The sequence below is a fragment of the Podarcis melisellensis genome, assembly GCF_964234715.1.
Source record: "Podarcis melisellensis genome assembly, chromosome: 8".
NCBI lineage: Eukaryota > Metazoa > Chordata > Lepidosauria > Squamata > Lacertidae > Podarcis > Podarcis melisellensis.
In genome coordinates, this window is record NC_138540.1 from 57,282,134 (window position 1) to 57,309,630 (window position 27,497).

At 45.2% G+C, this 27,497-nt stretch overlaps 1 protein-coding gene across 1 annotated transcript in view; it reads left to right on the top strand.

Moving 5' to 3' along the window:
• GRIK3 (glutamate ionotropic receptor kainate type subunit 3) overlaps positions 1-27,497 on the top strand; it is a 190,072-nt gene that overhangs the window by 103,297 nt on the left and 59,278 nt on the right. Inside the window, exons 2-4 of the mRNA XM_081923043.1 lie at positions 15,978-16,154; positions 20,997-21,254; positions 23,532-23,713. Coding sequence (XP_081779169.1) covers positions 15,978-16,154; positions 20,997-21,254; positions 23,532-23,713 — 617 coding nt within the window. The remainder of the gene's footprint in view (positions 1-15,977; positions 16,155-20,996; positions 21,255-23,531; positions 23,714-27,497) is intronic.

Sequence of the window (27,497 nt, forward strand, 5' to 3'; positions counted from 1 at the left end):
AGAACCACTTCTTCTTCATGTCCTTCAACACTGGAGGCATCTTCGTCACTAATGTCAGGAAGTTCTCTGAAGATAGGCACTGGAATTTAATCACAATGAGCTACAGGACGACGTGCGGATTGAAGATCAGGATACTTCGTGGGGCGGCTGCCCCATTAACTTAGTTTTGATCCCCCAACTTTATGCTTTGCTGCACCAATTTGTGGAAGATTTCGAGGTTTTATGACTTCAAACCGATCCCTTTTTGACATAATCACCCAGAACTATCGGACCTGAATACTTCTTGTCATTAAAATAATCATTTCCAATCAAAACAATTATTTGACATGGCATTTTACCCCCACCAACTTCTTCTAAAATGCTCCACACAAGCGTACATGTGAACAATAACATAAAAAACGACATGTGGCCATAGCTCAAAAACATTGACCTGATTGAGCAAAACCAATGTGATTTTTGGATTCAGCGCATCAGATTCGTCCTAAATCAACTGAAAAAAACGCAGACAACAAATTTGTTGTTGACCAGTGTAATGCAATAAATGAATAACAGGGAAAAGATGGGAATGCAGGCATTTCCAGGAGAACCACATTTGCTTTAGCTTTGACCTCTTACTTGCTGCTGTTTGCTGTGCCTATTTTATTTTTTTCTGTAGAAATCGCTCTCCCCTTTGGCTCCTTTGAACAGCTCTGAAAACTGGGGAGCATAGATCAATTTGAGGGCTCTTTGTGGGGTGGTGATTAAACATTTCAGCTCTGGTCATTTTTTCCTGCTCTTTCACCATTAACAGTCTAAAGTGGCACATTTCCAAGGCAGGAGGTCTAATGCCCTGAGCAGTTTAATGCCTAGGGTTCCTTTTGTGCCTTGTATAAATCACTCTCTCTCCCCCAATTTCTTTTGCTTCCTGTGACATTTAGGGGAGGGGAGGCAGGATTCTGCACCCACTTTTTCATGTGTTCCTTTTAGTACTATTTTGATGGGAGGCAGAGAAGTTGACTGTTTCAGAGGCTGCCTGGATGTGTTAGCAGGGAAGCAAGTGGTGTTGTCAAAAGGGACTGTTTGCCAAAGTGAAACAACTTGGTGATTTATATTGGAAGGAAGTAGGTGCTGCAGTTAAAAGCCTCTGAATGCCTCCTCTTTAGCAGAAGCTAGTTTAGGTTTGGGTTTGTTAACTTTTTTTTATTCTAAGCAAGAGCCTCAGAGGATCTTCTTTCTTGCAAATTTGCTGCTGCAAATGCAACAATAATGAGCAATTTGCATAAGTGGCATTTGGGCTGACAATTTGTCTGTGAAACTGGCAAGAAGAGAAGTAGAGGGAGTCAGTGCTGAAAAGGGCTGGGCACTGTTTAGGTTCAGGAGAAGCTTTCAGACCCAACATGCCTCCCATGCTGCCAGGGTGTCAGGGACTGGCTAGACGAGGAGGAGTGGTGTAGCTGCCAGTTACCCAGAAAGCACCAGGGGGTGAGACTGGGAAGGAGGGAGATTTTGAGCCTGACTCAGACTGGTGGGACAGGGAAGAGCAATCCACAGAGGGTGCCATCAGGGAAGTCTTGGAGCTAGAGAGTGGGGGCAAAGGGGAGAGGCACAATGTGGGCCTGATAGGGAGAGAGCAGAGGCGACATCTTCTGCGTTGCAAGACAGTCCTCTTGCGGGCACTTCTACCTCCCCCTTACCTTTCTCAGTGCGAGAAAGGGGAGCTAAAAAATGGAAAGAGCAGATAAGAAAAGTTGAACCATGCTGGAAGAATGTACAGAGAGAAACACTTAAATAAGGGAAGGAAGGAAGCGGTTTCTACATTCTACAACTTTCATACCCTGAGAGCGTCGGTGTCGGGTGTCTCTGGTTGTGAAGCAATAAAGTTCTTTGCCTTCAAGTCGCGTGCCTGTTCCCGATTTACAGTCCAATTGGCAAGGCTATTCTGGAAGCCTGACACAGGGACTTGCAAATGTCTGTAGGCATTTGCCACATTTCCAAAGAGAATTGAGTCTTGTTCTAGTCTCTGCCATTGCTCAGTAAAGTGCCTTTTCCTGGGAAAACCTCCTTCAGGCAAGGCATGAGGTCCTGGCTGCTTCAGGCTTTGTCAAGCTCCTACACGTTTCACAGCTAACATTGCATGTGATGGTCGTTCCCACCAAAGTTTGCAGCTACACAACAGCAGATATTTACATGCTCTGCCATGACTGATCAGCAAAACTTTTCCTCTGCCTGGAATTGTTTTTTAAAATAATGTTTAGTTTCAGAGATAAAAGGTTTGGCTAGGCCAGGAGTGTATGGAAGCTTTGGCCTTCCAGATGTTGAACTACAACTCCCATCAGTTCCCACAAACATGATCAATGGCCAGGGGTGATGGGAGTTAAAGTTAATCAACATCTGGAGGGTCAAAGGTTCCCCACACCTGGACTAGGCTGAAGCTCTTCTCCTTGACATACTAGGTTTCTGGGCACAGGGAATTGTATATGGTGGCAGAAAATTCAAACATTCCACCTAGGCATCCCTTGCAGTGGCATGGTGTTCACAGAGGACTGTACCACATGCTTTTATCTTACATCTCTTCACTATGTCATCTGGCTCTGGAATATAGCTTCCCCTGCTTACAGAATTGCATCTCTGTGACCTCCAGGGTGTTTGCCACAACCTACACCAGCCTTCCCCAACTTGGTTGCTGGCTGAGGTTGATGAGAGTTGGAGTCTGAAACATCAAGAGGGTACTAGGATGAGGAAAGGTCTCTCCGCTGTTTGGACTTCTGCATTATCCCAACTAAACTTTAGGGTGTGCAGTTATACTTATGAGTGCTAGCTAGCTACTGTTTGCCATAAATGCTCATCCACTGGCCTGCAGGCCTCATTCAGGCCAAGAATGGCTAAATTCGGTGGTGGTGGTGGTGGTTTTGTGATCTTGATGGAACTCTCCATCCATGGTTTGTCCCCCCCCCCCCAAAGTGGGTGAGTTTGGGTTGTAGTGAAATATGTCTTGGGACATTTAAGTATGTAACACAGATCAGTGTCAAATCCAAGCCTGATCTGCTCACTGTGAGATGAGATAGCAGGTGTGGATCCCACTTCCAGCGCCACACGGACACACTTTCAGGTCCTGTTTATGGCTAAGGTTATTGATAGCAAGTGAATGTTTGTAAATGTGGAGCCAGAAGATTCATTCAGGTTAATTAATGCAAAGCAGGTATCTCATGTTTGTGTGTTGGGGAGGATAATTATGATCCCTTCCTAACACTGGGAAACAGCTTGAGATGTGAAGCTATAGATAGGGGTGGAACAATAGGTGTAGGGACCATCTACCCACAACCTCTCCCCCCATACAACTTTCCAAAGTGCTTGCCACAGTTTTGGGGGTCAATCCCTTCCAGAGGGGAGCTGGTTCTAATCAGTGCCTTCTCTCATTTGCTGATTGAGGCACTCCAGGGAGCAATTAGCCCGCTTTTGAAATCCAACAGAGGATGTGAATAAGTGCTTAACCTGCCTGCCAATTGATATTTAAAATACAAGGAGGCAGGCATAATAAAATGGAGCGTACAGTTAATATTTGATGAGTGGGCTCCTCTACCCCACCCCTCCATAGCGCTTTACATATTTTGACAAATAACCAGTCTCTTTCATGATATGACAATTCCTTGGAGGAGGTAGACAAAAGATTGGGGAGGATTCAACCCTCTGGCTGGGATGGAGAGGTAGAGCTGCTCTTGACTTAATTATTCATCAAATAAGCTTATTAATTTTATGTTTGCTAATGAGCAGGCATTCTGTCCCGGGTTTTCCCACCCTAGATAACAGCCTTGTGACTTACCCTCTGGGTTCCTCGCCAGGAGGTACATCGTGTGAATTTGTCAAACTCCCCACCCCCACCCCTCATGATGCCTCTCACTAAAATGAACTTACTTGGTGAGGAAATAAATGCTCCCTGGACCTTGTTCAGCGCAGCAGCAAATGCAGATTCTTTGGAATATCTCCAGGGCCATGCCTGCCTCTCACCACTTGACGTCTTCATTGAGGATGGTATTTGATCTGCTGGCTACTTGCTGTTCCAGCTGCCTCTGATTCAGCCGCAATTATGGGTCCTGCTTTGGAGGCTGTAAATTGACTTCTTCCCTCTCTCCTGTCTGGTGGAAAGTAGACTGTCACACCAGTGGGCATAGTATTATGCCACGTGCATTTAGAAGGCAGAAGGCAAAAGTCAGCCCCTTGTGGTGGTAGGAACCCCCCCCCCCCGACAGTCTGAGAACATTTATTGGCTACCAATCTCAGGGTCACTTGACCCAGAAAATGACATGAGATTATACTGATGATCATAGAATTGTAGAGTTGGAAGGGACTGCAAGGCTCATCTAGTCCACCCCATGTAAATGACCCTTGACAGATGTCCATCCATCCATGATGCTAAATGGTTATGGTTCTGGAAGCTGAGAACCAGGTCAACATAAACTTCTCCAAGCTCTTTGGAGGAAGAACAGGTTGGACATGTCACAAAGCAAAACAAAGATCAACAACATCACTGTTCCAAATGATCAGTTTACTTGATTATATATTAATATTCAGTATCCCAGCCATTTGTTAGGATCTACACAACATTCTCCAGTGAACGTTTTGGACATAGATTGTGCTCATTCATCCAGCTCAGAAGCCTCCTTGTTTTCTTTAGTCTTCGCCTCATTAACTTGACTTATTTCTCCTTTCCATCTCCAGCCAGATGTGTTATATCCCTGCTGCCTCCTGTGCCTTCTTTGACAAAGATGAAAGCTGTAGCCTTCAGAACCTCAGGCCACAATAAATCAAGCGATTGGCCCTTCCCCAAGTCAGTTGTGATGTTTGCATTGTGGCACTGATTATTCTGTTTAAAAGCAGGGCAACCTCGTCTTTGTGGTCCTTCTCCTAGGTCTATTCATGTGGCCCTGAGCAAGGCCTTGTTGATCTTCCTTGCCATTCCACATCTGCAAAATGGGAGCAAGGGAAATAAACTAAAGTCACAAAGCATTTTCCAGCTGAATAATAATACCTGGTTTTCCTACGCCACTTCCAATAACTTTATATCTCCAGTTCTTAGAGCAGCCCTGTGAGGTAGGACACACATTGCAGAAGAAGGGATGATACTGGGGGGGGAGGGGGAGAAGAATGGCAGGTGTGAGGGCCACATTGAGATTCCATAGCAGGGGTGGGGATTTGAATTCTGGTTCCTGCTCAGCCATTAATGCCATGCCAGCTCTGTGCCAAGTAACCAATGAACAGCAGGAAGAGCTGGTTCCCATTCATCTGATTCTGTGCAGGGTGACTCATGCCTGGGACAGCTGAGTTTTGCGAAAACCAGTTCCTTCTCTGCTTTTGGCATCTGCTGAGCCAAGGTTTGTATGAAAGGAGCTGGCCAGGGTAGCATTTCTGCTGTTGAGCTGCTTTTTGTAGCTTGGTCTTTGGCAGAGTGTGCTAAATTTAGCCACCTTGTTTACAATCAATCTGTACAAGGGGCGATTTTCAAAAGAAATGTTTCTTCCATGCAGCCAGTTGATGGTGTGTTCGTATGCGATTATATTGCTATACTTGGGCAGTGTTGCCATGAGTTTTTATCCAGTGGCCAGAAAGAAGATCATCATTATCATCAACAACAACAACCACAATATCAAATGCTATGAGAAACAGAAATGCCAGAGGTTTAATGCAATCTTCAGGACAGAAAAGAAAGGGCTGATTGCTATGTTTGATCCTTCTCTTGATGTCTTCTGCATAATCACGGCTGAGAAAGCTTAATTTGGGAATTGTGTATGTTGAGGGCAGAATTTGGATCAACTACCCATTTAACAAGTTTTTCTCGTTTTGGAGCATGCTAGCAGGATCACATCCCATGAGTAGGCAATGTGGACTTTAACCTAGGAAATGCTGCCTTTTGAAAAGAATGTCCGGGATCTAAGGACTTTGTGAGTGGACATTTTCAGGTGTACATTTTGCTGTGTGGCAAATGTGCTCTATTGTTGTGAAGCCATAGTTTTAAACCCTCACACCTTCAGGGAACCTCCCTACATTGACCTGTCTTGGAGGACCAAGACTCTACCACCTACTTCTCTCCTTTATCTTTATTCCTGGCTGTTGAAATCTGCCAGGGTGGGGTTGGCTGTGTTGCACCTTAGGAGTGTTTAATGCTTCCTTGAAAAGTAGTTCCTACTGTCCTAAATGAGTCAGTTATCAGTCTCATGTTAGAAATCCAAATTTAGATCCTCTGGTGTGAGAAAACTGGCCATTCTCCAATACTCAATTTTGGGACAATGTGTTAGAGCAAGTGATGACCAGAAGATCTCCATGCAGTACAGTGGTACCTCAGGTTAAGTACTTAATTCGTTCCGGAGGTCCGTACTTAACCTGAAACTGGATGGCAATTTTTCATATATTCTTTAATTGTGATTCCTGTATTGCAGGGGGTTGGACTAGATGACCCTTGGCAACCTTTCCAACTCTACAATTCTATGTTTCCATTATACCCTCCTCTCCTTCACTTCCCTGTCTATTCACATAAGTTCCGTTGCTGAACTTATGAATTGGTGCCTTGAGGCAATGCTAGGACTCATTGGGTTCTTCCCATACCCAGTGGTTTTTAATGCGTCTCTACTGTGGATCTGGTCCTGTCACCTTAACCCGGCTCTTCTCACCTTGGGGCACTGCCACATATTCCCTCACAGAAACATGGGGCAATATGACCCACAATGAAAACCCTGAGGCAAAAGTGCCTGTAGAGGGAAGGAAGAGCTCAGTAAAGCCTGTCTTTTCTGCTCTGCTCTTCTCTGCTCTGACCGCTGATTCTGAGTCAGGGAAGCTGTAAGGCAGGAATGACAGCTTTTGTGGGGGCTCTGGCTTAGGTCAGTTTGACCCACACTGCCACTGAGAGGGACAAAAGTGCCCTTTGGAGGGACATCCAGTATGAATGTTCCAGTTGATGAAGGCCATTGTGTTTCCTCTGTGAGGATGCTGAAAGAGACGGCAGATCTGCTCGGTCATATTAGATTTCTCTTTCAAAGCAACTTTCCCCATTGTTTCCATGGCCAATTTGCCACTGAAGCTTTGAAGGATGTGCATGGTTCACATGGTGTGCAAACGCCCAGCCTCTGTTTGTTGTGTGGGGCAGCTCTGTAGGAAGGTTGGTGTGACTGAACACTTGGTGAATGAAGCTGGGGAAGAGGGAGGGAGAGAGAAAGCAGCGAGGGGGTTAGAAGATGGCAGTGCAGGCGTTCCCTGTGGCTCTGCATGACACTCAAAGCATCTTCCCAGCAATATTTCTCCCTTTTATATATATAAAAAATTAAGGGCACTTTGGTGGCCTTTGGCAGTAAATCAAGGTGAATGCTGTGATGTTTTCCTTTGCTGTGAACTTACAAGAACAGAGTTCCTTCCGATGCCTCCTCCCTCTCTCCCTCCCTCTCCTTGTATGTGTGAAGAATCTTTTCACACAACATGAACCAAAGGGAATCTTGACTTTAAAATATTAACACAATGCACGTTGGGTTGTCTGCCAGCTTTCGCTACTTTGCAAGCTGCTGCTGCTGCTGATCGTAATGTGGTTGTTACTGTCAGGAATGTAGTTTGTTCTTGGGACCTTTCCCAACATCCGTTTTGTTTTTTAGGGCTTTTGTGGGTGGGGAGGTTTTGACAGCAGCAAGAGGAGGAGCCTCCACTTCTTTTGTAGACCCCCACAGTTTATCTGGGCAGATGCCATCACCCATAGAGCTAACTCTCTCCAATTTTCCATGAGCTCCTTGTGAAGTTTTTGGGTCTTTTCAACAGGGAGCTAGCTACTCAGAGCCTTATTCTGGCAGATCTTGGCTGTTCTGGAACATTCACTTTTTCAAGATGAGACATGTGGAAAGCCTTCAGGGATCTCTGTTTCCAGGTACTCTGATGGAATCACCTTCCTCACTGGGAGGAAACTCTTAGCAGCTCCCTGGCTGGAAAAATTCAGCAGGGAGCTCAGAAGACTAAGCAGAAAAAAGAACATAGGCCTGAGGGAGCCACTCTCCTTCAGTTTGTCACCTTTCCAGTCCCAGTGACAAGGCCCTTGGCTGAGGCACTGATGGGCCAGAAGGGGGTTATACACTGGAATGGGACCAGGACCAGCGGCTCACCACCCCTGCAGTAGGACATAGATGTGGCCTTTGTCAAGCAAGTCTTCCTGTAACAAAGAAAGACTGGGTTCATCTGATCTCTGGCTGCCTTCAAAGAACATTGGGAAACTTTAGTTGTTCAACATGGAGCTGTCAGACATATATCTAGAGCTGAGGGTGGTGACACTGGAGTGTGTTACTTCTCTTCTATTTCAGTCTGCTTCCAAGTGCAGTTCAAAGTGCTGGCCATTGTATCAATGGATGTGGGACTAAGTAGGAAGGTTAGAACAGCAGTCAAGGGGAGAAAAACTTAGTGACACAGAAGGAAGGCACAGGTTAAGAGGAAAGCTACCAGGAAGTGATTCAGCACACAAAGTAGAGAGAGCGAGAGCAGGAGGGTCAGAGAGAGTTAGGAGTTAAAAAAAGCTTGTTTTTAAATAAAGTTCTTTGTTTTATAATACTCTGCCCTGATCCTTATTGATAACATCACACTTGGAACTGTCATCACATTTTACATACCTGCCAACATTTTGGAAGGGCAAAGTGGGACACCCCTCCTACCATCACACCTGCCCAATCTTTGTTGGTTTACAGCAATAAAAACATAAAAACATACAGTAAAACAATTAAAAACTGACATCACTTGACCACTGTGGAAAGATGTATTCTTAATGCCTGCACCCTTAAATGCCTGCATAGGCCTGGCTGAATAGAAAAGCTTTCAGCAGGCATTTAAAAGTTGGTACAGAAGGCACCCACTGAATCCATTGGCAGAGAGTTCCACAGGATTGGGCAATAACAGTAAAGGCTCAGTTTCTTGTTACTGTCAAATGAGCCTTGCCAGCTCAGGGAATGACCAACAATGTTCCTACATATGATCTCAGTGATGTGTTACCCACGGAACACAATCCTACAAAATAAAACCTGATTGGAATAGATGGGAATTGTAGAACAGCACTATGTTGTATATGCCACAGAGGTCAGGCCTGTAGTCTCTCACTTTCTGGCCCATCATGATGTCAGCTCCAGAAAATGCAAATGGCCACACAAATGTGTGTATGTTTTTGTGTGTGTGTGTGTGTGTGTGATATCAAGGGCTTGTCTCCTGCTCCTGCTAAGTTTCTTAGGTGCTGGTGCTCTCTTTTGAAAATGTACCTTCCTTAGAAACAACAAGAATCTGGAAGGATATTTCCCGAAACCTTGGAGTGGCTACATCCCTTGTTTAATTTATAACTCAGGCGCAGTTCTTCCATTTTATTAAAACAGAGAAGCTGCGACAATTATTTTCATAATTAACTGACTCTCCAAATTAACGCCAATTACACTGTGTAATCATGATTAAGATTATGCATTAATCAACTGCTCCAAGTTAGTGATTAGGCTCTTTAATGACTGCAAAGAACTTGCATGGAGGTGTGGGTGGGTGTGCGCAGCTGTCACCCAGAAGGAGTCGGGTGCTGCAGTGGCAGCAACTCTGGAATTTGCACGCAGGTGCCACTGAGTTTCTCCATCCTGTGAGCGGAGGATGAGCGCATGGACCACGGCAGGCAATGCGCATCTGGATTCCAGCACAAAGGAACTGTAGCAACAGAGCTGAACGAAATGGGACATGAAAGGTCTCCTAATATAGCATAGAGGCAAGGATGGGTTTTCCAATTCATCATTCTAGAGTTCTTGCAGTCTGCTCTTGTATAGCATGCCGTACAGAACAGTAGCTGACCCTTGCCAAGTCATGGAACAGAGGTGACTCCCTTACTGATAAATCTCACCAGTGGATCAGGCATTTAGATTGTCTATTGAGCTATGGCGAGTCTTATACCAAGTCAGACCATTGGCCCACCTAGCTCAATATTGTGTATAATGACTGGTGGTAGGTCTCCAGGATTTCAGAAAGGAGTCTCTTTCAGACCCTCCAAGGGTCCCTATCTTCCAGGGACAGTCCCGGATTTATAGAAGCCATCCCAGTTTCTGATTTGATCCTGGAATGTCCCACTTTTCCTTAGGATGTCCCTATTTTCTTCAAGGCAATGTTGGAAGGTTTGGTAGGATGTTCCTACTTTCATTGGAGAAATGTTGAAGGGTATGGAGTTATCTGACCCCTGAGCCATCTGAAGGCAGCTCTGTATAGGGAAGTGTTCTAGTGTTTAATGTTTTATTATGTTTTTATATGTGTTGGAAGCTGCCCAGAGTGGCTGGGGCAACCTGGTCAAATGGGCAGGGTATACATAGCAATCATCATTATCATCATCATCATCCTTATTGGATAAAAAGGTAAAGGGACCCCTGACCATTAGGTCCAGTCGTGACCGACTCTGGGGTTGCACGCTCATCTCGCTCTATAGGCCAAGGGAGCCGGCGTTTGTCCGCAGACAACTTCCGGGTCATGTGGCCAGCATGACTAAGCCACTTCTGGTGAACCAGAGCAGCACACGGAAACACCGTTTACCTTCCCGCCGAAGTGGTACCTATTTATCTACTTGCACTTTGATGTGCTTTCGAACTGCAAGGTTGGCAGGAATCATTATTGAATAGGATGTCCCTATTTCCATCAGAGAAAGATTGAAGGGTATGCTCTCCCAAGCCTACTTGGAGCTGCTGCAGATGGAATCTGGGACTTGCTACTTGCAAGGCAGAACCTCTGCCACTGAGCTCAGGAGATGCTCAGAGCTGAGAAAAACCCTGCTGGATCAGATCAGAGGCCCATCTAGGCCAGCATCCTGTTCTCACAGTGGCCAACCAGATGCCTCTGGGAAGCCTGCAAGCAGGACATGAGTGCAAGTGCACTCTTCCCATTTATGGCTCCCAGCAGCTGGTATTCAGAAGGGCCCACTGCCTCTGACAGTGGAGGCAGCACATAGCCATCATGGCGAGTAGCCAGTGACTAGCCCTCTCTATGGATTTGTCTAAATCCCTTCCAAAGCCACCCTCAGAATGGGCTGCTTGAATGCAATGGTGTCACTTTCCAGGTTTTCTGCAGCCCCCCTGGATGCAATGTAGCAGGGGAGATTTGCTTTGTCGCCTTGTGTTTGCAGCAAAGCCCTTTCTGCCTAATCTGGGGCTCACAGCTGCCGTCTTGTCCAGCCCCCCAATCCCAGTTGTATTGCCTTCCTTGGAAGAAAAGCTTATTATGTCCAAATGGATGCCTGGAGTGCTAATTTATTTCGGATCAAGTGCAAATGTAATCCCAATCCCAAAGCTGCTGTATTGTATCGTATAAGAAGGCAGGGCAGGAAACAGAAAATCTTCTCTTGAAAGGGAGCAGCCTGAGAGGGACACAATATCCTCCGTTTATTAACCAAAGCGACATAAAGCCGGCTGTCACTTCAATGTGATACGAAAGGCAGCGCAAATCTCTGCGTGGCATTTGGTGGGGAAAGGGTGGCGCTTATAGCTAGGCTGCTTCAGCTGGTCCCAGGTGCTCCATGAAGGATGGAGAGGGAGTGGGGCAGCCCAGATATCCACCCCACAACCCCATTTAACTGTGGGGGAGCAGCTCCCTGCTCTGTCTGCCAGTTGGAGCTGCCACCTTCCCCATCTCAGCTCATGCTGGGCAGAAGGAGCAGATGCTCCCCTGTCTCTCCACATTAAGTGTTTCTGTTGCTGGAGGATGCTTGGCAAGGGCTCGGGACTCTTCCTAATGTAGCGCTCAAACGAGAAGGTCCTCTTTGACTGTATTATTTTGAATAATTGATCCCTTCAACTTGGAGTCAGAGTGCTGCTGTGATGGAAAAGGGTTGTCATCTCATAAATACTTCATGGGGAAGATGATGGGAGTCATCTTGGAGGGTACTGGGGGTGGGGAAAAGCTAGCAGAGCTCATTGCTAGCAGAGCTGAGTGCCACCTTAGATTGGCCCCAGAAGGATCCTCCCCTCAGATGTGGAATTCAGAGCATTGCAGTATCTATTTATTTGTTTCAAATCTATGCCACCATTCTTGCCCAAGGACAACCAACAGCAGCTGGCAGCCATCCACATATTAAAAGAATATAACAAACTATCTCAAAATTGCAGCAAAACATGCAAGCAAGAACTCCTAAGGAACTTGAAGGCTTTCTGGATGTTGAGGGACACCAGAGCCACTTCCCTCCTTGTTTGAAAACAAATGGGCCAGTGTGATGCAGTAGTTAGAGGGCTGGACCACAAAGCAAGCTGAGTGAATTTAGGCAACTGCAACTCTCAGCTATCTCACAGGGTTGTAGTACTCTTTTATCCTCCATTCTTGAGAACATCAAGAAGGACTGAGCTGGTAGAGGCTATTGACACCATCCTGTGCCATTTTGCTTGATCTGCTCTCATTGAAGTGTGCAATTAATTGAGGAGGAGGAGGAGAATGCTCCCTTTGAGTGTTCTAGCTGGTAAGAGTGTTTTTATCAGACTCTTTGCAGTTTGTTTGACTGTTTCACGACAGGCTCGAGTAATGGGAGCTGGTGATGGGGAGTGGTCAGGGTATGGGCAAGACTTCCCCTTTGGCTGATAAGAGCCAGCCAGTCACATGTTTGAAGCAGGTTGACATGTGACTCACAGGGTGGGGGTAGGGCGCCTCTGCTGACACTTAGAATTGCTGGTCAGGTTCTGGCAGGCCCCTCCCTTGAAATATTGCTTTGGGGAGGGGTTAGTTTAGAGAAAGAGCGAGTAAGAGGCAACAAAATAGAAGTTTATAAAATTATGCATCACATGGAGAGAGTGGGCGGATAAAAGTTTTACTGTGGCTCTCAGAATGCTAGAACTTGCAGACATCTGATGAAGCTGAATGTTGGAAGATTCAGGATGGATAAAAGAATGTCCTTTCCTAATGGGGAGTTGAACTATGGCACTTGCTCCCACAGGAGGTAGTGATGGTCCTCAAGCTAGATGGCTTTAAAAGAGGATCAGACCGATTCATGGAGGAGAAGGCTTTGGTGGCCACTGGCTATGGTGGAGGCTACACTCTGCTTCCATGTTTGGATGCAGCAATGTCTCTCAATTCCAGTTGCTGGAAATTGCAAAAGGGGAGGAGAGGGCTCTTGTGCTCACATCCTGCTTGCTGGCTTCCCTTTGGGGCATCTGGTTGGCCACTGTGAGAATGGGATGCTTCACTAGATAGGCCATTGGCCAGATCCAGCTGGCTGTTCTTAGGTTCTCATGGGACAGCTGCTGAAAACCTATTTATTTTAGCAACCCTACCCAAAGATATAGTTTAGTTACCTATATTTGTCTTAAAGGTTTTGCTGATTTTACCTGTGCTTTTATTGATAGTTTTATTATGGACACATCTTTGTGAGTCTTCTGATTGACTGTTCTCTGACTTTTTAAAGTACAGTACTGAGATAAATAAACAAATCCTCTGCCTGCATTCTTAAAAGTACATTTCCCAGCCTTTATAGCTGCAGCGATCAGCTTGAAAAATGCATAACTAGCGCCAGGTGACATTTGGGAAGCTCTTGGGGGGTGGGGGGACCTTCAATGATGATAAATGCATAATGGTGCTTCTGTATTCTCTGTGGATTTTCTTGTGTGTGTCCCTCCCACCTGACCATAGGCAAGAGCAAAATAAACAGATACAAAATTGATCTGAAATTGCAGATTTCAGAGACTCTCCTTAGTGTAGAATTCGGGCATCTTGAGGGCAAGAGTGGAAATTTAATTGCTGGGTGCAGATTCCTTTGGACTCCCACTGGGAGGACTCTCATCCCAATCCCCACTCAGCCATCAAGCACCCAGGATGAACTTGGGCCAGCCCTGCTTCCTCAGCCTCCTTTTCCTCGCAGGGCTGTTGTGAAGATAAGAAAGGAGATAACGCTCCCGTGGATTATCTTGGCAGAAGGCAGGCTAGCATTCAAATCAATAAAATATAATTAAGTGCCTGGAGAACTGCAAAGGATCCAGCCGTGTTAAGAAACAGCAACAGACAAGCTCTCCTGACACTGGAAAGGGAAGCTGGCTTTCCGCTAATGAATCGGGAGATCCATCTGTTACTGGCTGCATCTGCGTATTTCATTCATCCATTAATTATTTTGAGTTGCTTGTTAATCAGAGAGTGCCTGGTTGAGGTCCCTCAACACTGTTTCACAGGAGAGCAAGGAGGGGGAAAGGAGGAAAGGAAGGAAGGCATGAGATTCCCCCTCTCCACGTCTCTGAAACAAGGAGATACAATTACATGATTTCCGCCTGGGTTCTGGTGCTTCAGTTGGAGAGGTTGCCAGTGGGGAATAGAGGACAAGCCTTGAAAATGCAGAGCCAAGAAAGAAAGAAAAAGCTTTGCAATGCTGTGACATGAACTGCTCTGCCTTTGGGGAGAGATAATGGCATTAACAACTTCTGAACAGCAAAAAGCAGGCCTTCTATGGTGTGTGCATTCCAGCAACCCAGACTGTTCCTCTAAGTTGGCTCAGAATGAAGTTTCTGCTTGTCTGAACTCAGAGGCAAATCTGAGGAGAGCAGGCAGAAAAGAGGGGGGGGGGCAAAGAGAACCTGATGTCTAAAACTAGGGAAGAACTTGAGGACTCTGGGAGGAAAGAAAAATCAATTTATATTGGCTAACTTGCTCATCAACAGCCCAAGCCATTTGCTGAACTGTTGGGTGCTACAGAATCTTCAGAAGAAATATGTTTGTTTTGAAAAGTTGGATAGTTGTAAATCTTAAATTTCTAGATGGATCAGTTGTGCATGGAACTGAGTAGAAGGGGCACTACCCTAAAGTTAACCCTGAGTGATGTCCACAATCTGCTGCAAGGTATTAGTGCAGTCAGGAACAATGGATACAGTTTACTGAATCTGAAAACACTGCAGCTATTGTCCCACTTGGACTAGTAACTTGCAGCTGGTTGTGGACACCACTCAGGATAAAGTCCAAAATTCCCATCCCCTCTAGTCATTTCCATGAGCAGCTTTTTGTCTGATCCAGTGGAACCGGGAGCTTGTACTCTGATCTTATAATCTTAAACAGGTGTGAGAGATGAGGAACGTTGGTGTTTAAACCTTATGATGAACCAAACACATAAGGGATTTGTATGCTAAACGGGGAGAGTAGAGACTTGTCTTTAATGTGTGGAGGGGGAGGAGTGCTAATGAAGTAGAATCCTATATAGATAATGCTGCACACTTCAAACATCCCATTCTAACTTCGCCACAACTTTGTTTACTAAATCTATGGGACAATCAATTGAAAAATTTCATCTCAGGAATTCTTGACATGGATGCTGGCCAGAACCTCAATTGCCCCCAAATAGAAAACCTTGCAGGACTTGGTGGGAGGGATGCAAAACTGAATTTCACACAATTAAAATAGCCAACGAATTATCCCATACTTCGCTGCTGGCAGCCTATATGCAGCTTAAATACCACATCAAATAGTGCCTTGTTTTCATCCGGTCAATGCCCAAAGAGAGCTACATTTTAGGGTGAGCCTTGGCTTGATTGACCAATCAGAATTCCCAATCTGTACCCAGTCATGTGTCTCAACTATCTCCCTTCCACCCGACACTGACATCCACAATTCACAAACATTTACTACATTCAGATTGAGGGAAGAAGTTACTAGGCTCTTGCAAAGATGTGCCATCTGACTCTAGGAAGGCAAGGCAAGACAGAAAGTTGTACCTTCACTGAGTCATTTCACACTCCCTGTGACAATATGGCTACACTAAGGGCACATTGATGTTTTCCATGGTCAACATGGAACAAGCAAAGCAAAGATGCACAACGCCAGATATGTAATAGGCATTTATCTGGGGCGCATAATGCACATGGCTGGTTGGGCCTCCCTGGCACACAGGTGTGTTTAATGCCTCAAACCCTAGTGTGCCTCTGGGGACCCCAAACAGGTGAAGCAGTGCTGAGAGGTGCAACTGGGGTCATGATATTGAGCAGCCTTGACCTGGACAGTGATGACATTCTGTTCTTTCCTTGCAGGAGGAATCTTTGAATATACAGACGGCCCAAATGCCCAGATAATGAATGCGGAGGAGCAAGCCTTCCGATTCTCAGCAAACATTATCAATAGGAATAGAACACTGCTACCCAACACAACCTTAACCTATGATATCCAGAGGATAAGCTTCCATGATAGCTTTGAAGCCACAAAGAAAGGTGAGTATGGAACAAGTCCCTCTTTCTCCATAGTTTTTGGGTCCTGTCCAGTGAAGGACTTCACGGACAAGAACATTTACAGGATGATGTGCTTGGTTGTTGTGGCTGAACTCGGGAGTTGTTAGGCTCTTTGATATGTCCTAAGAGCTCATGACCTAACCCCATTTCTGCTGCCCTTCCTCAGTGGGCCTGGTTTAGCTTTCTGTGGGAGATACATGGATGCCACCCTTGGGGCAATCATTTCTTGAAGTCATGTTAGCAGAGAGTGAGGTCGGCAGTGACTGGCTCAATATCACACCCAGTGATCTTCATGGGCCAAGTGGGGATTTGAACCCTGTTCTCCCATGTCCTAGTCTAACACTCTAACAACTACACCACAGGCAGAAGAATAGATGATGGGAACATGGTGTTGAAGAATGGAGAAAACCAAAGAGGAAGTTGAATGCAGGTCTAGAGATGGGAGGCGAGATTGACTAGATGACCCCTTGTGTCCCTTCCGACTCTACAATGCTATGATTTGGCCTGTTGAAAGGAGGGAAGTGGGCAGGCCCGAGAAAACTAGAAAACAGAGCCTTTTTTGGGTAGAGGGGCTGGGCTCTGCCCTTGTAAGAGCACCAGGCACAGTTGAAGGGTTGTACAGAAGGAGAGAAACTCTGCCAATGATCCCTGCCAATGATCCAGCAAAAGTGGTCACCAAAGTGCCACATTTCTTTGCATTAGTTCTGCATTATTGCTGAATCAGATCTCCACAGGAATTGAGCCTGGTGCCAAGAAGTCCTGGTGCCACAGAAAGCCTTGCTTGCTATCCTCGGTCCAGGCGACTAAACATCCAATAACCCAAACCTAATTAAAGCTTTTTTAAAAAAATAAAAACAAAATCTTACGTGATTCCATCTAGAGCTGAAGCTAATGGAATGTGACAAGTAAATAAGGATTAGGTTTTTTAAAACAAAAAAACAAACAAAAACCATGGACACATAGCTTTGATTGAATATGGCTTTGATTGGTAGAACGGTACTGTTTTGCTTTTTGGGGGTAACATCTTTATTGAAAGTTCAAAAAGTACAGTACATAACCATAGGTGTACCAGACGTGGTGAGACACAAATGAAAAAAGAGGGAGAGAGAGAAACAGAACCCATGCAGAAGAGAAAACAAAGAGGGGAGGGGAAACCCCCAAAACTATATATTTTACAAGGTTGTTATTGTACTTCACCAGATTTTAACCCATTACAGTATTTGTAAGATTGGATTCCAAATAGCATTGAATTTTTCCATGGCACTGTTACTGCTGCCACATAATACCTGCTCCACATTTGTAAGAACATGAACTTTTAGCGTGGCAGCAGCTACACTTTGGAAATCCCTATCTATTGATATCAAGGAGGCTCCTTCACTGTTTGTACTCTTTTCGGCACCTGACAAAAACAGTTTTGTTTCAGCAAACCTACCCAGATGGTTAGAAAGTTGATACATGTTTTAATTTGTTCTAAATCTGCTGTTAACTTTTCAAAAGTCTTAAATTATTGTTAATTTTTCTTGACAATAATTTTATTGCTTGATTTTTTTTGTAAACCTCTTTGAATAGTTTTAAAAAATAATAATTGAGCGGTATATAAATATCATGAAATAATAGACAAACAAATGCCTTTCATGGAAAGTAAGAAAAAGAAAGCAATTCTTTTAAAATAATAATAATAATAATAATAATATTTATTACTTTTCCAACAGTTTAAACACTACAAAATAATTAAACAAGACAATACAATACAAAAACAAAAACACTACATAACACTAACACATTAAACTAACAAAACAAAACAGAAACAGTTTAAGACACATTAAACAATTTCAATATCTTATCTTTCATTCACTTGTTTCAACCACCTCCTCACACCTCCCTTTTTGTATTCCACTTCTGTTAATTGTTTCAGCAATTCCTTTCCATCTTCCTCTGTTTTCTGTCCTATAATTATCTTATCATATTCTAACCTTATAAAAGAAAGCAATTCTTGAGCCCACAGGTCTGCCTGTATCTCCCACACATTAATTGGCTTATTTGCCAGGCTACATTACTCACATTTCAAATGGGGAAATTTAATTTCCAGCTTAGAAATCCCTGTAACATTTCCATGGTTACACTTTTGTTGTTGTTTTGTTAGCTTGTTCCTAATTTTTATTTCACAATGTCATAAGGCTAAGAACAAGTGACCTTGAGGAATGATGGGGATTTGTAATCTTGTGTTGACACATCCATGTTAAAAAAAAAAGTTTATACTGGAGTTTACTTTATTGTGGGTCACCACATTTTCAAATGTGTCTTTCTTGTCAACTTTGTTTCTGTTTTCCAGGCTTGAGAAACTGAGGCTGGAGAATAGGGGCTTTGCCAAGTCTCTCCAGTTAGACCAGGGCTGAGTCAACATTTCAACCTGGCTTGTATTCTTCTCCCAGTTACAAACTGGACCTCCCTGAACAAAAGCACTCACCCTAAATTCTCTCATGAGAAAAAGAGCTTCTTCTAGCTGCTCCTTTGTGTTTCAGTGCCTTAAAATTAATTTTGCACATGGCAGCCTGAAAATTTATGGACCTAGCTGAAAATATGTGTTGCTCTTCCAGTAGAGCTTGTTGTAAATACCATAGTTTACTATGCCAGTGAGAACTGTGAATGGAGTGGGGAGACCCTTAGGAGCATCATTCTGCTCCTCCTTTATTCAGGGGCTCCCAGCTGCATGTCCTAGGAGATCCAGTGGGGCAACTGATTATCTAGTAACAACTGTGGTTTTCTAATGAGGAAGCGGGGATCTGTTGTTGTTGTTGTTGTTGTTGTTGTTGTTGTTGTTGTTACTACTACTACTTTTATTTATTCATTGCCTGCTCTTCACCCTAAGGTCCCAGGGTGGGTCACAACATTAAAACACACTATTAAAAACAAATTGAAACAACTTACAACCATAAAAATGAGGTGGGTCCTACTAGATGTACCTGGTGTGTCATAAGCCAGGGTAAAAAGGTGCATCCCCCAAAAGCTGTACAATGAGGGTGGCAGACACCTCTGTGGAGAGGGAATTCCACAGCTTAGGGGCCACCACAGAGAAGGCCCTCTCCTGGGCCACCCCACCCTGAGCCTCTGAAGGTGGAGAAACTACCAAGAGGGCCCCCTCTGTTGATCTCAGCACCTGAGAGGATCTGAAGGGAAGGAGGTGGTCTTTCGTATATTTGGGGCCTGAGTCATTTGGGGCAACTTGAATTGGGCCTGGAAACAAACTGGCAACCAATTTTAAAACAGAGGTTATAGGAGATCTAAATGGAACACCAGCCACAAATCTGACCGCTACATTTTTAACCAACTGAAGTTTTTGCGTCATCTTCATGCACAGCCCCATGTAGATCTAGGCTCTGAGGGTGGGATCCAAAAGAGAATTTGTGACCATGGCTCTCTGTTTGGATCTCTGCTGAAGGTAATACAAGCCCTTCTGGGACAAGAGAACCACATTGCTCAACAAGAGGCAGGTGTCTTCTACACTTTTTGCCACTGAAGTTTCCTTAGACTCTCCCTTCTTCATGTTATCTTGGGACTGACATGTGAGCATCATGTGCAGCTTTTCTGAAGATTCATGCACAGTATGTCAAATCACTGGAAAGATGAAGGGGGATTTGTATGCTCAAGGTTTGAACTGGTTGTCAGCATCAGAGAGTCTGTGTGGGGAAGTGACCAGCCTTCAAATCTTGGCTCAGTCATGAAACTCACTGGGTGTGGCCTTGGGCCAGTCACGCACTCTCAGCTCAGCCTGCCTCACAGGGTTGTGGTGAGGATTAAATGAAGAGGGGCAGAACCATGTGCAGCACCTTGAGCTCCTAGGAGAAAAAAGTAAGATATAAATGCAACAAAGGCAAGGCAAATGCAAAATGCATTACCCCAATGGAGAGGTTCAGGTCTTCAGTTCTGCCTTTCTTAATAGCCACTGTCAGGTGTTTGCCTGAAAGTCCAAAGGGGACTTCAAAGCATGCTTGACTGAAAATGCATAGAAGCCTTCATGCAATCAGTAACTCTCATAAACCTCCCACATACAGGTCATGGGGCTTGCATAAACCCTCCTGCTCCTCTACACGCTTTTAACCCTTGTGTTTTCAGGCAAAAGCCTGAAACGGCTCATGTAGGGTGGAAATCCCACACACTACATGGGCTGCTAAATCCATCACCAGTTGAATGACTCAGTTTTGTTTTGTCTTGTCAGTAAAATTCTCTGTCTAACAAGAGATGAAATATATTCTGTTGGCTTCCTTCCCCCACTAGCCATAAGAAAGCATCTTTTCCCTGGCGAAAGGATGATTAAACAAAATACTCTCCTAATCTGCTAAATGAAGGGCTTCGTCTGGCCTTGAGGATGAGCCCTCCATAAAAACAGGCTAAGTGGGAGGGCTGTGTATGCTGTTTCCCCAAAAATGATCCTAGAGCACACATTGCGGTGTGACTGATTAAATATGACTGGTCAGGGCTGCTTCAAACATTACAATACAATACATTGCAAGTGAGATGTGTGCCTTTCTGTAGCTCACCCCATTAGCATGTGGGAGGAAAGCATGGCCTTTGACATAAGCATCATGGTCTGTGGTGGTATGAATAATAAGATCCTCAGGTGGGCTGAGTTGCTGGCTCAGTGAATTAGGGAGGCAATCTTCTGACATTGCCTTTCATGCTGAAAGCCCAGATTCTTAATCTTGCAAGCTGCCTAATCGTGCAAATTAGCCTTTGACTTGGGCCAGCATCTTTCTTGATCTCCTCTGGTTGTTTCTTCCTTTCTGCCTTGGTATGAGTGATGGACTCGATCCCTTTCCTTTCCAGCCTGTGACCAGCTGGCGCTTGGTGTTGTAGCAATATTCGGGCCTTCCCAGGGTTCCTGCACCAACGCCGTCCAGTCCATTTGCAACGCGCTGGAGGTCCCCCACATCCAGCTGCGGTGGAAGCATCACCCTTTGGATAACAAAGACACTTTCTATGTCAACCTTTACCCGGACTATGCCTCTCTCAGCCATGCTATCTTGGACCTTGTACAGTACCTGAAATGGAGGTCAGCCACTGTGGTGTATGATGACAGTACAGGTAAGCAGGGTTAGTGGGAGCCCATTGGATTGGCTCTGATGGGGACAAAAGGCCCTTGTTATGTTGCAGAAGCCTCTGGACCACACAGTGGCCTTCAAGAAACATGGGAGTCATCATACGTTGGGAGGCATTGACATGAAAATGGAAAATTGACCCAGTTATTCATCTTTAGACATTTTCTAAGTCACTTCATAGTGGCCAGAATGTTATTTTATTTCTCTCAGCTTGCTCACCACAGCTAACCAATCAGATAGCAAATCATATAAAAACAAAGAACCACCTAATTGAACCCAGTCACAACAACCAAAGCATAAAAATAAAATTCCAAAGCAGGCATCAACAATTTGAAGCCAAGTCAACAAAGAAAGAAAAATCTTCCATCAAAAACTTCCTTCATAAAGCCAAGTCTTCACAATCTGCTGTTTGCTGCAGAATATAGACCAGCCTTCCCCAACCTGATGCCCTCCAGATCTGTTGAACTGCAGCCCCCATTGGCTCCAACCAGCACGGCCATGCTACAGTCCAAAGCATCTTGAGAGGACACCATGTTTGGGAAGAGGCTGATACAGAATCTCACCAAAGGATGTGCAGTCTAGCCTGTGAAGTCTTGACAATCACAAATGAGTTGTTTGGCTCTTGATAGGACTATCCATTTTTTATTTTTTTATTTTTTGCATGCACTGTCATTCTCTGGTAAAAAAAAAAGTCCCACACCCCACACTCTTCCTGCAGCCTGTCTCTCTTGGGAAAATGCCTTATCATACGCCATCTTTCCAAATGTGTATATGAAGAGGTCCTAATCGAAGCCAGGCTGCTAGTCTTTTTAGCCCCCCTTTTGTCTGGGCTGCCTGACGGTCACTTTCCAAGGTCCCAGGCCACATAGTTTTCCATTCTCAGGAGCTGAAATTTTTTAGATGGCTGTGCTTGGATTGAACTAGATACCGCAACTGGGCTGGAACCTGTGGTTACTGCAGCTTGTTTTATTGTCTGTCTAAGTATACTTTCTTGGCTCTTATTTTTTGGCCCAGAAATATACTAAAATAAATTCATAAATTATGTGTGCAAAGCATCTAGTATTACCCTCAGTGAATACCTGCTTAATGAACACAATACAAATATCTCTGGGAAGAGTATAATCAGGGCACCCTTACAACTCAGAATGGCTGCCACTTAAGTTACCGTATATGCTGCTCATTCACACTCACAAGGACATCCTTTCTTCTTTGTGTTAGAGACACAAGCACACAGCTCTGAATATGTATGTGTTTCAATTTAGTCTCCCCATCCAGAGTGACGTGTTGCGTCAGTTGGAAAGTATTTTGTTGGTTTGTCATGTTGTTTTTTAAGGCAGAGAGTTTCTGGCTCCTGCAATATCATAATTGCGAGCAGCAGGCCAATGCTTTTCCATAATGGAATTAATTACTCCTAAGAAGTCAATTTGTCAAAAGTTTCAATTTCACTTGACCTTGCGAAGGTGGCTGACTGTGGCTCTGTGCACAGGGGGGTTTTCCACCATGAGATGTGTGGTGCTGATGCCGAATCCAGAGGATGCTGCTATGAGCTTGAGATGTTTCAAGGTTACCTAAAGGGATTTTAAACTCCAAAGAGATAATTCAAATGGTTGAGTTGTTGAAGCCACGAGGAAGAGTATACTCTGTATGCCAGCAATGTGAAAACACCAAAAAGCAGGCCTTCATGTCAGGGGAGACTCCACAGGTGGGGTGGCATACAAGTTTGCTTACCACCTGGATCCCTTGGATACTTCTGTGTAAACACCTCACATTCCAGGGGGAAGTGGCCTCAGGATATGACCATTGGGGGGGGGGAATGCTCTGAGCACTTGTGTATTTGTGGCACCCCCTTTTCAGCTGATTTCCACATGCCCTTTAAAACTCTACTTTGAGGAGTGGAGGTTGAACCCCATCCAATTTTCCCTACAAGTGGACTAGCAGAAGGAGCTACTGATTCAGCCACCACCAACACAAGACCTCTGTGGTCTTGGCAAGGGGGTGGAGTGGGCAGGAGAAGATTCGGGGCCTTCTATTGACTGATCTGTAAAATACTGTTAAGGTGTGGGGGGACAAGGAAAAGGATCCCCTCACAAGTGGGTTTCTTCTTAAAAGTAGCACCATAATGGGGAGCTTTGGAGCTTCTACAGGTCCTTCACCATCACCTAAGATGGTGCAGTCATTAGCTTTGCTTTCTGGAGATGGGTCGCTGCCTGGGCTGTCTTCAACTGTGTCTGGTGTTTTGTGGTTGTCCATGTTTTTTTCCAAGGCCTCATCCGGCTGCAAGAGCTGATCATGGCCCCATCGAGATACAACATCCGCTTGAAAATCCGCCAGCTGCCCCTCGACACAGATGACACGCGCCCCTTGCTCAAGGAAATGAAGCGGGGCCGGGAGTTCCGGATCATCTTTGATTGCACCCACACCATGGCTGTCCACATCCTCAAGCAGGTGGGTCCATCGGGTGGGGGGTGCTTCTGGGCAGGTGCTCCCGGGCTGTGGTGGTTTTTTTTTATTATTAATTTCAATTCCTTATACCACATCAGACATTAAAACAACAAAAGAGACAGACAGGACACACACACACAAAAGAAAAATACATAAAAAATGATAAAAAAGAAACAAGAAACATTACATAACATAAGACACCAACAAATTAACTAACACTAACTAAATAACTAGATCACACGACAATAATTGACTTCCCTTCAACTCGGTTTCGGAATGTGTTATAAGATTTTTCTATCTGCAGTTTCATTTCCTTAAAACTCTTTATGTCACAAGTGTTATATCGAGCCTACTGTGATTTTTAGGTTTTTTACCTCTGTTTCAATGTATGCCATAAATTTATTCCATTCGTTATTAAACTTTAGACCAGGCTGTGGTCTAAGAACTCCATTCAGGCAGACCATCTGCAGTTAAAAACCATGAAGCATCTTACACTGTGCATTGCAATTGCGACACTATTCAGTGGTCTGCTAAGACCCTCAGAAAATTCCAAGTGTTTTTTGTTGAGTGGGGGCAGAGTTTGGGATCTGCTGCCTTAGAGAATGCCAGTATTATGCTTTCTCCAGAGCCTGGGTGGGTGGGGCTAGGACAAGCCAGTTCACTACATGGGCCAATACAAAGGAGGAGGCGGTATAAAAGAACAGGGGTGAACATGAGTGAGAAACAGTAAAGGAAAAAAAACAACAACCCTAAGAAGAGCCATGCTGGATCAGACCATCTGGATCAGTATCCTGTTCTCGCAGTGGCCAACCAGATTACTTTCTTTCTTTCAAGCCTTAGTACCCCACTTTTCAACCAGAATGGCTCCCGAAGTGGCTTACATACAATTAAGGGACGCAGGTGGCACTGTGATCTAAACCACTGAGCCTCTTGGACTTCCTGATCAGAAGGTCAACAGTTCAAATCCCCGCGACAGGGTGAGCTCCCATTGCTCTGTCCCAGCTCCTGCCAACCTAGCAGTTTGAAAGCATGCCAGTACAAGTAGATAAATAGGTACCTCTGTGGCGGGAAGGTAAACGGCATTTCCATGGGCACTGGTTTCCATTAGGGTGTTCCGTTGCACTAGAAGCAGTTTAGTCATGCGTGGCCACATGACTCAGAAAGCTGTCTGCAGACAAACACCTTTAACTTTACATACAATGAAAATGAGATGGTCTCTCTTTTTTGCACCAGAGCTTTCCCTGAGAAAACTCGCTCTTTAAAGCTCAATCAGAGAAATGGTAACCTGCAGAAAACCCAAATTGCTGTTTGCTCCAATTCAGCTTTAAAGGGTGCTTGGACACACAGCTTTAAAATGTGGACCTGTGCCTGGAAAGAGAGAGGCAAAAGGTAAGTGTGGATAAGGCCTTAGCCATGGGAGGCAGGGAGCTGGGTTCAAAACAACCAGCCAAATCTTTGGATGCAAGGCTCAGCTAAGATATACTTTAATTCAAACATCTGAATTCTGTCTGGAGGGGAGGGAAATTGTTTGCTTGCTGTTACTCTATTAAAACTATTAATGTACAGGGCAGAATTTTTCAGGGTCTTGCCCTGAAAAGAGAGCATAATGCTTGAGGTCGGCTGTCTCCCGAATGGCCTGGCTGGGCCTTTGGTGACTTCCCTTCTTCTGCAACTCTGTGCTGCTACTCCAAAATTACTGTGAGTTTTGGGCCCGGGAGGGATCATTCTGCAAATGGGTGAGCAGAACTGACATCTCCTGCCTCCTCTGATATTCATGTGCCGTCTGTGCTGGGCACTCTTCCTTTATTAGGCAGTTCTATTATCGTTCATTGTGCCCGTCTGCTCCATTCATGACGGGAGGAATCTGAGGGGTGGGGAGAGGGAGCAGGGGGAGGCGCAGCACAGCCTGGGAAAATCCTGTGTGGGCCTTCCAGGACACAGGCAGTTGGGGAATGTGCAGAGCTTGCCTGTGGCTCCACACAAATTGGAAGATACTGCAAAGTGGCACTTTAATGTGTTTGCATTGATATGTCCTGCAGCGCCTGTTAGTTTACGTCTTTTCAAGGCAGTGGCTCCTTCTGCCTCTTCTTTGCAGAACAGGCTGGTAGTGCATGGATTATTATTATTTTTCACTCATAGGATAGCTAGGGTGCTCTTGAGCATGTGCAGACGGCTTGGGGAAATCCCCCAAATGTAGCATTCATTTGGAACATTGAGCTATTTTACAGGAGGGAGGGAGCTACTTCTTCAGTTTGACATTTTATTAATTTATTGCATTTATATCCCACCTTTCTTCTCCAGGGAGCTCGAAACCAGGGTTCAAATTCCCACTTTGCCCTGAAGCTCCTTGGGTGACCTTGGGCCAGTCACTGACTCTCAGCCTCACCTACCTCACAGGGTTGTTGTGTGGATTAGATGAGCAGGGGGAGAACCATATAGGATACCTTGAGCTTCTTGGAGAAAAAGGTGGGATATAAATGCAATAAATAATAATAGTAATAGTAATAATAGCCACCAATTCAGCCAAGGTGACATTTGGAATCCCCACCACCAGAGTTTTGGTCTTTCTGTTCCTATCCTAGCTCACCATATTGATATACTGAGCAGTAACATCAGAGGCATCAAACCCCATCTCTGACTCCTGAGTCCCAATTTAGTGATGTGCGCAGATGTTACAGGACTGCACCTTCATAAAGGCTCTCTGGAGCTGGCCGTGAGTGGCCTCTTTAAAGAGAGATGCATGCTGAACAAGTCTAACCGTGCATGACCAGCTCACCCCATGCCCAGATTAGCCTCAATGTAGTCAGCTGACACTTCAGCGCATGTTAGAGTCATATGGCTGGTCCCTTCCCTCTGCATCACTGATTCAGAAATCAGACCTCTTGGGTCTTGCCCCCACCAGCAGTGACATCCTGCTCAGATAAAGGATGGAAAGAAAAACAGAGGTATAGCAGACTCTCTGCTGTGCTCTGTGGTTTCCCTCCCTCCCTCCCTCCCAGTGTCCCCAGTTTCCTACTTCTCTGCAAACTGCTCCATTGTCCCTCCAAGCAAAATTCTGCCCTAGTAATTTCAGCAGAAGCAGCACAAAACCAGGAGGCCCTCTGGCTAGAGAGTGGCAGGACGGGAGGGGGAGGGTGCTGTCAGTCAGGCTGGAAATCACAGCATCCTCGAACACCTGCTTTCAGTGACAGCAGTTCAGAGGTATGGCAAAAGGAGAAAGGACTGTGTGCGGTTGTGGAGGGACCCTTCGTCAGGCTAACACCCTGGCTCCTGCCTTTCCACTTAGCAGAAGCAATCTGGGAACTTGGCTTACAATAAACCTGCATCAGGAGAGGGGGGGGGGTTGGCTGAATCAATGCCTGGAGTGCCAGCATCAATGCTGCTGCTGCCTCTTGGGCCTCTGTGCACCATTTTCAGCCTCTCAGCTGGAACTCTCAGCCCAGCAAGGCTAAGCAAGAGTGTTTCTCCTCTTCTAACAATCTTCCTGCCTCCCTTTATCCCCCTCCACCAATTATTGCCATCTCCAGACTTTCCCCCTTCAGTCCGTCTCCTCCTCTGCCCATATCAACTGTCAGGTTCCAGCCAACAGCCTTGTCCTTTAGCACTCATAGAATCATAAAATTGTAGAGCTGAAAAGGATATCCAGGGTCATCTAGTCCAACTCTTTGCAATGCAGGAATCTCAACTAAAGCATCCCTGACAGATGGCAATCCAACCCCTGCTTAAAAACATCCTTCGACCACCTTCTGAGGGAGCCCACTCCACTCTAAAACAGCTCTTACCACCA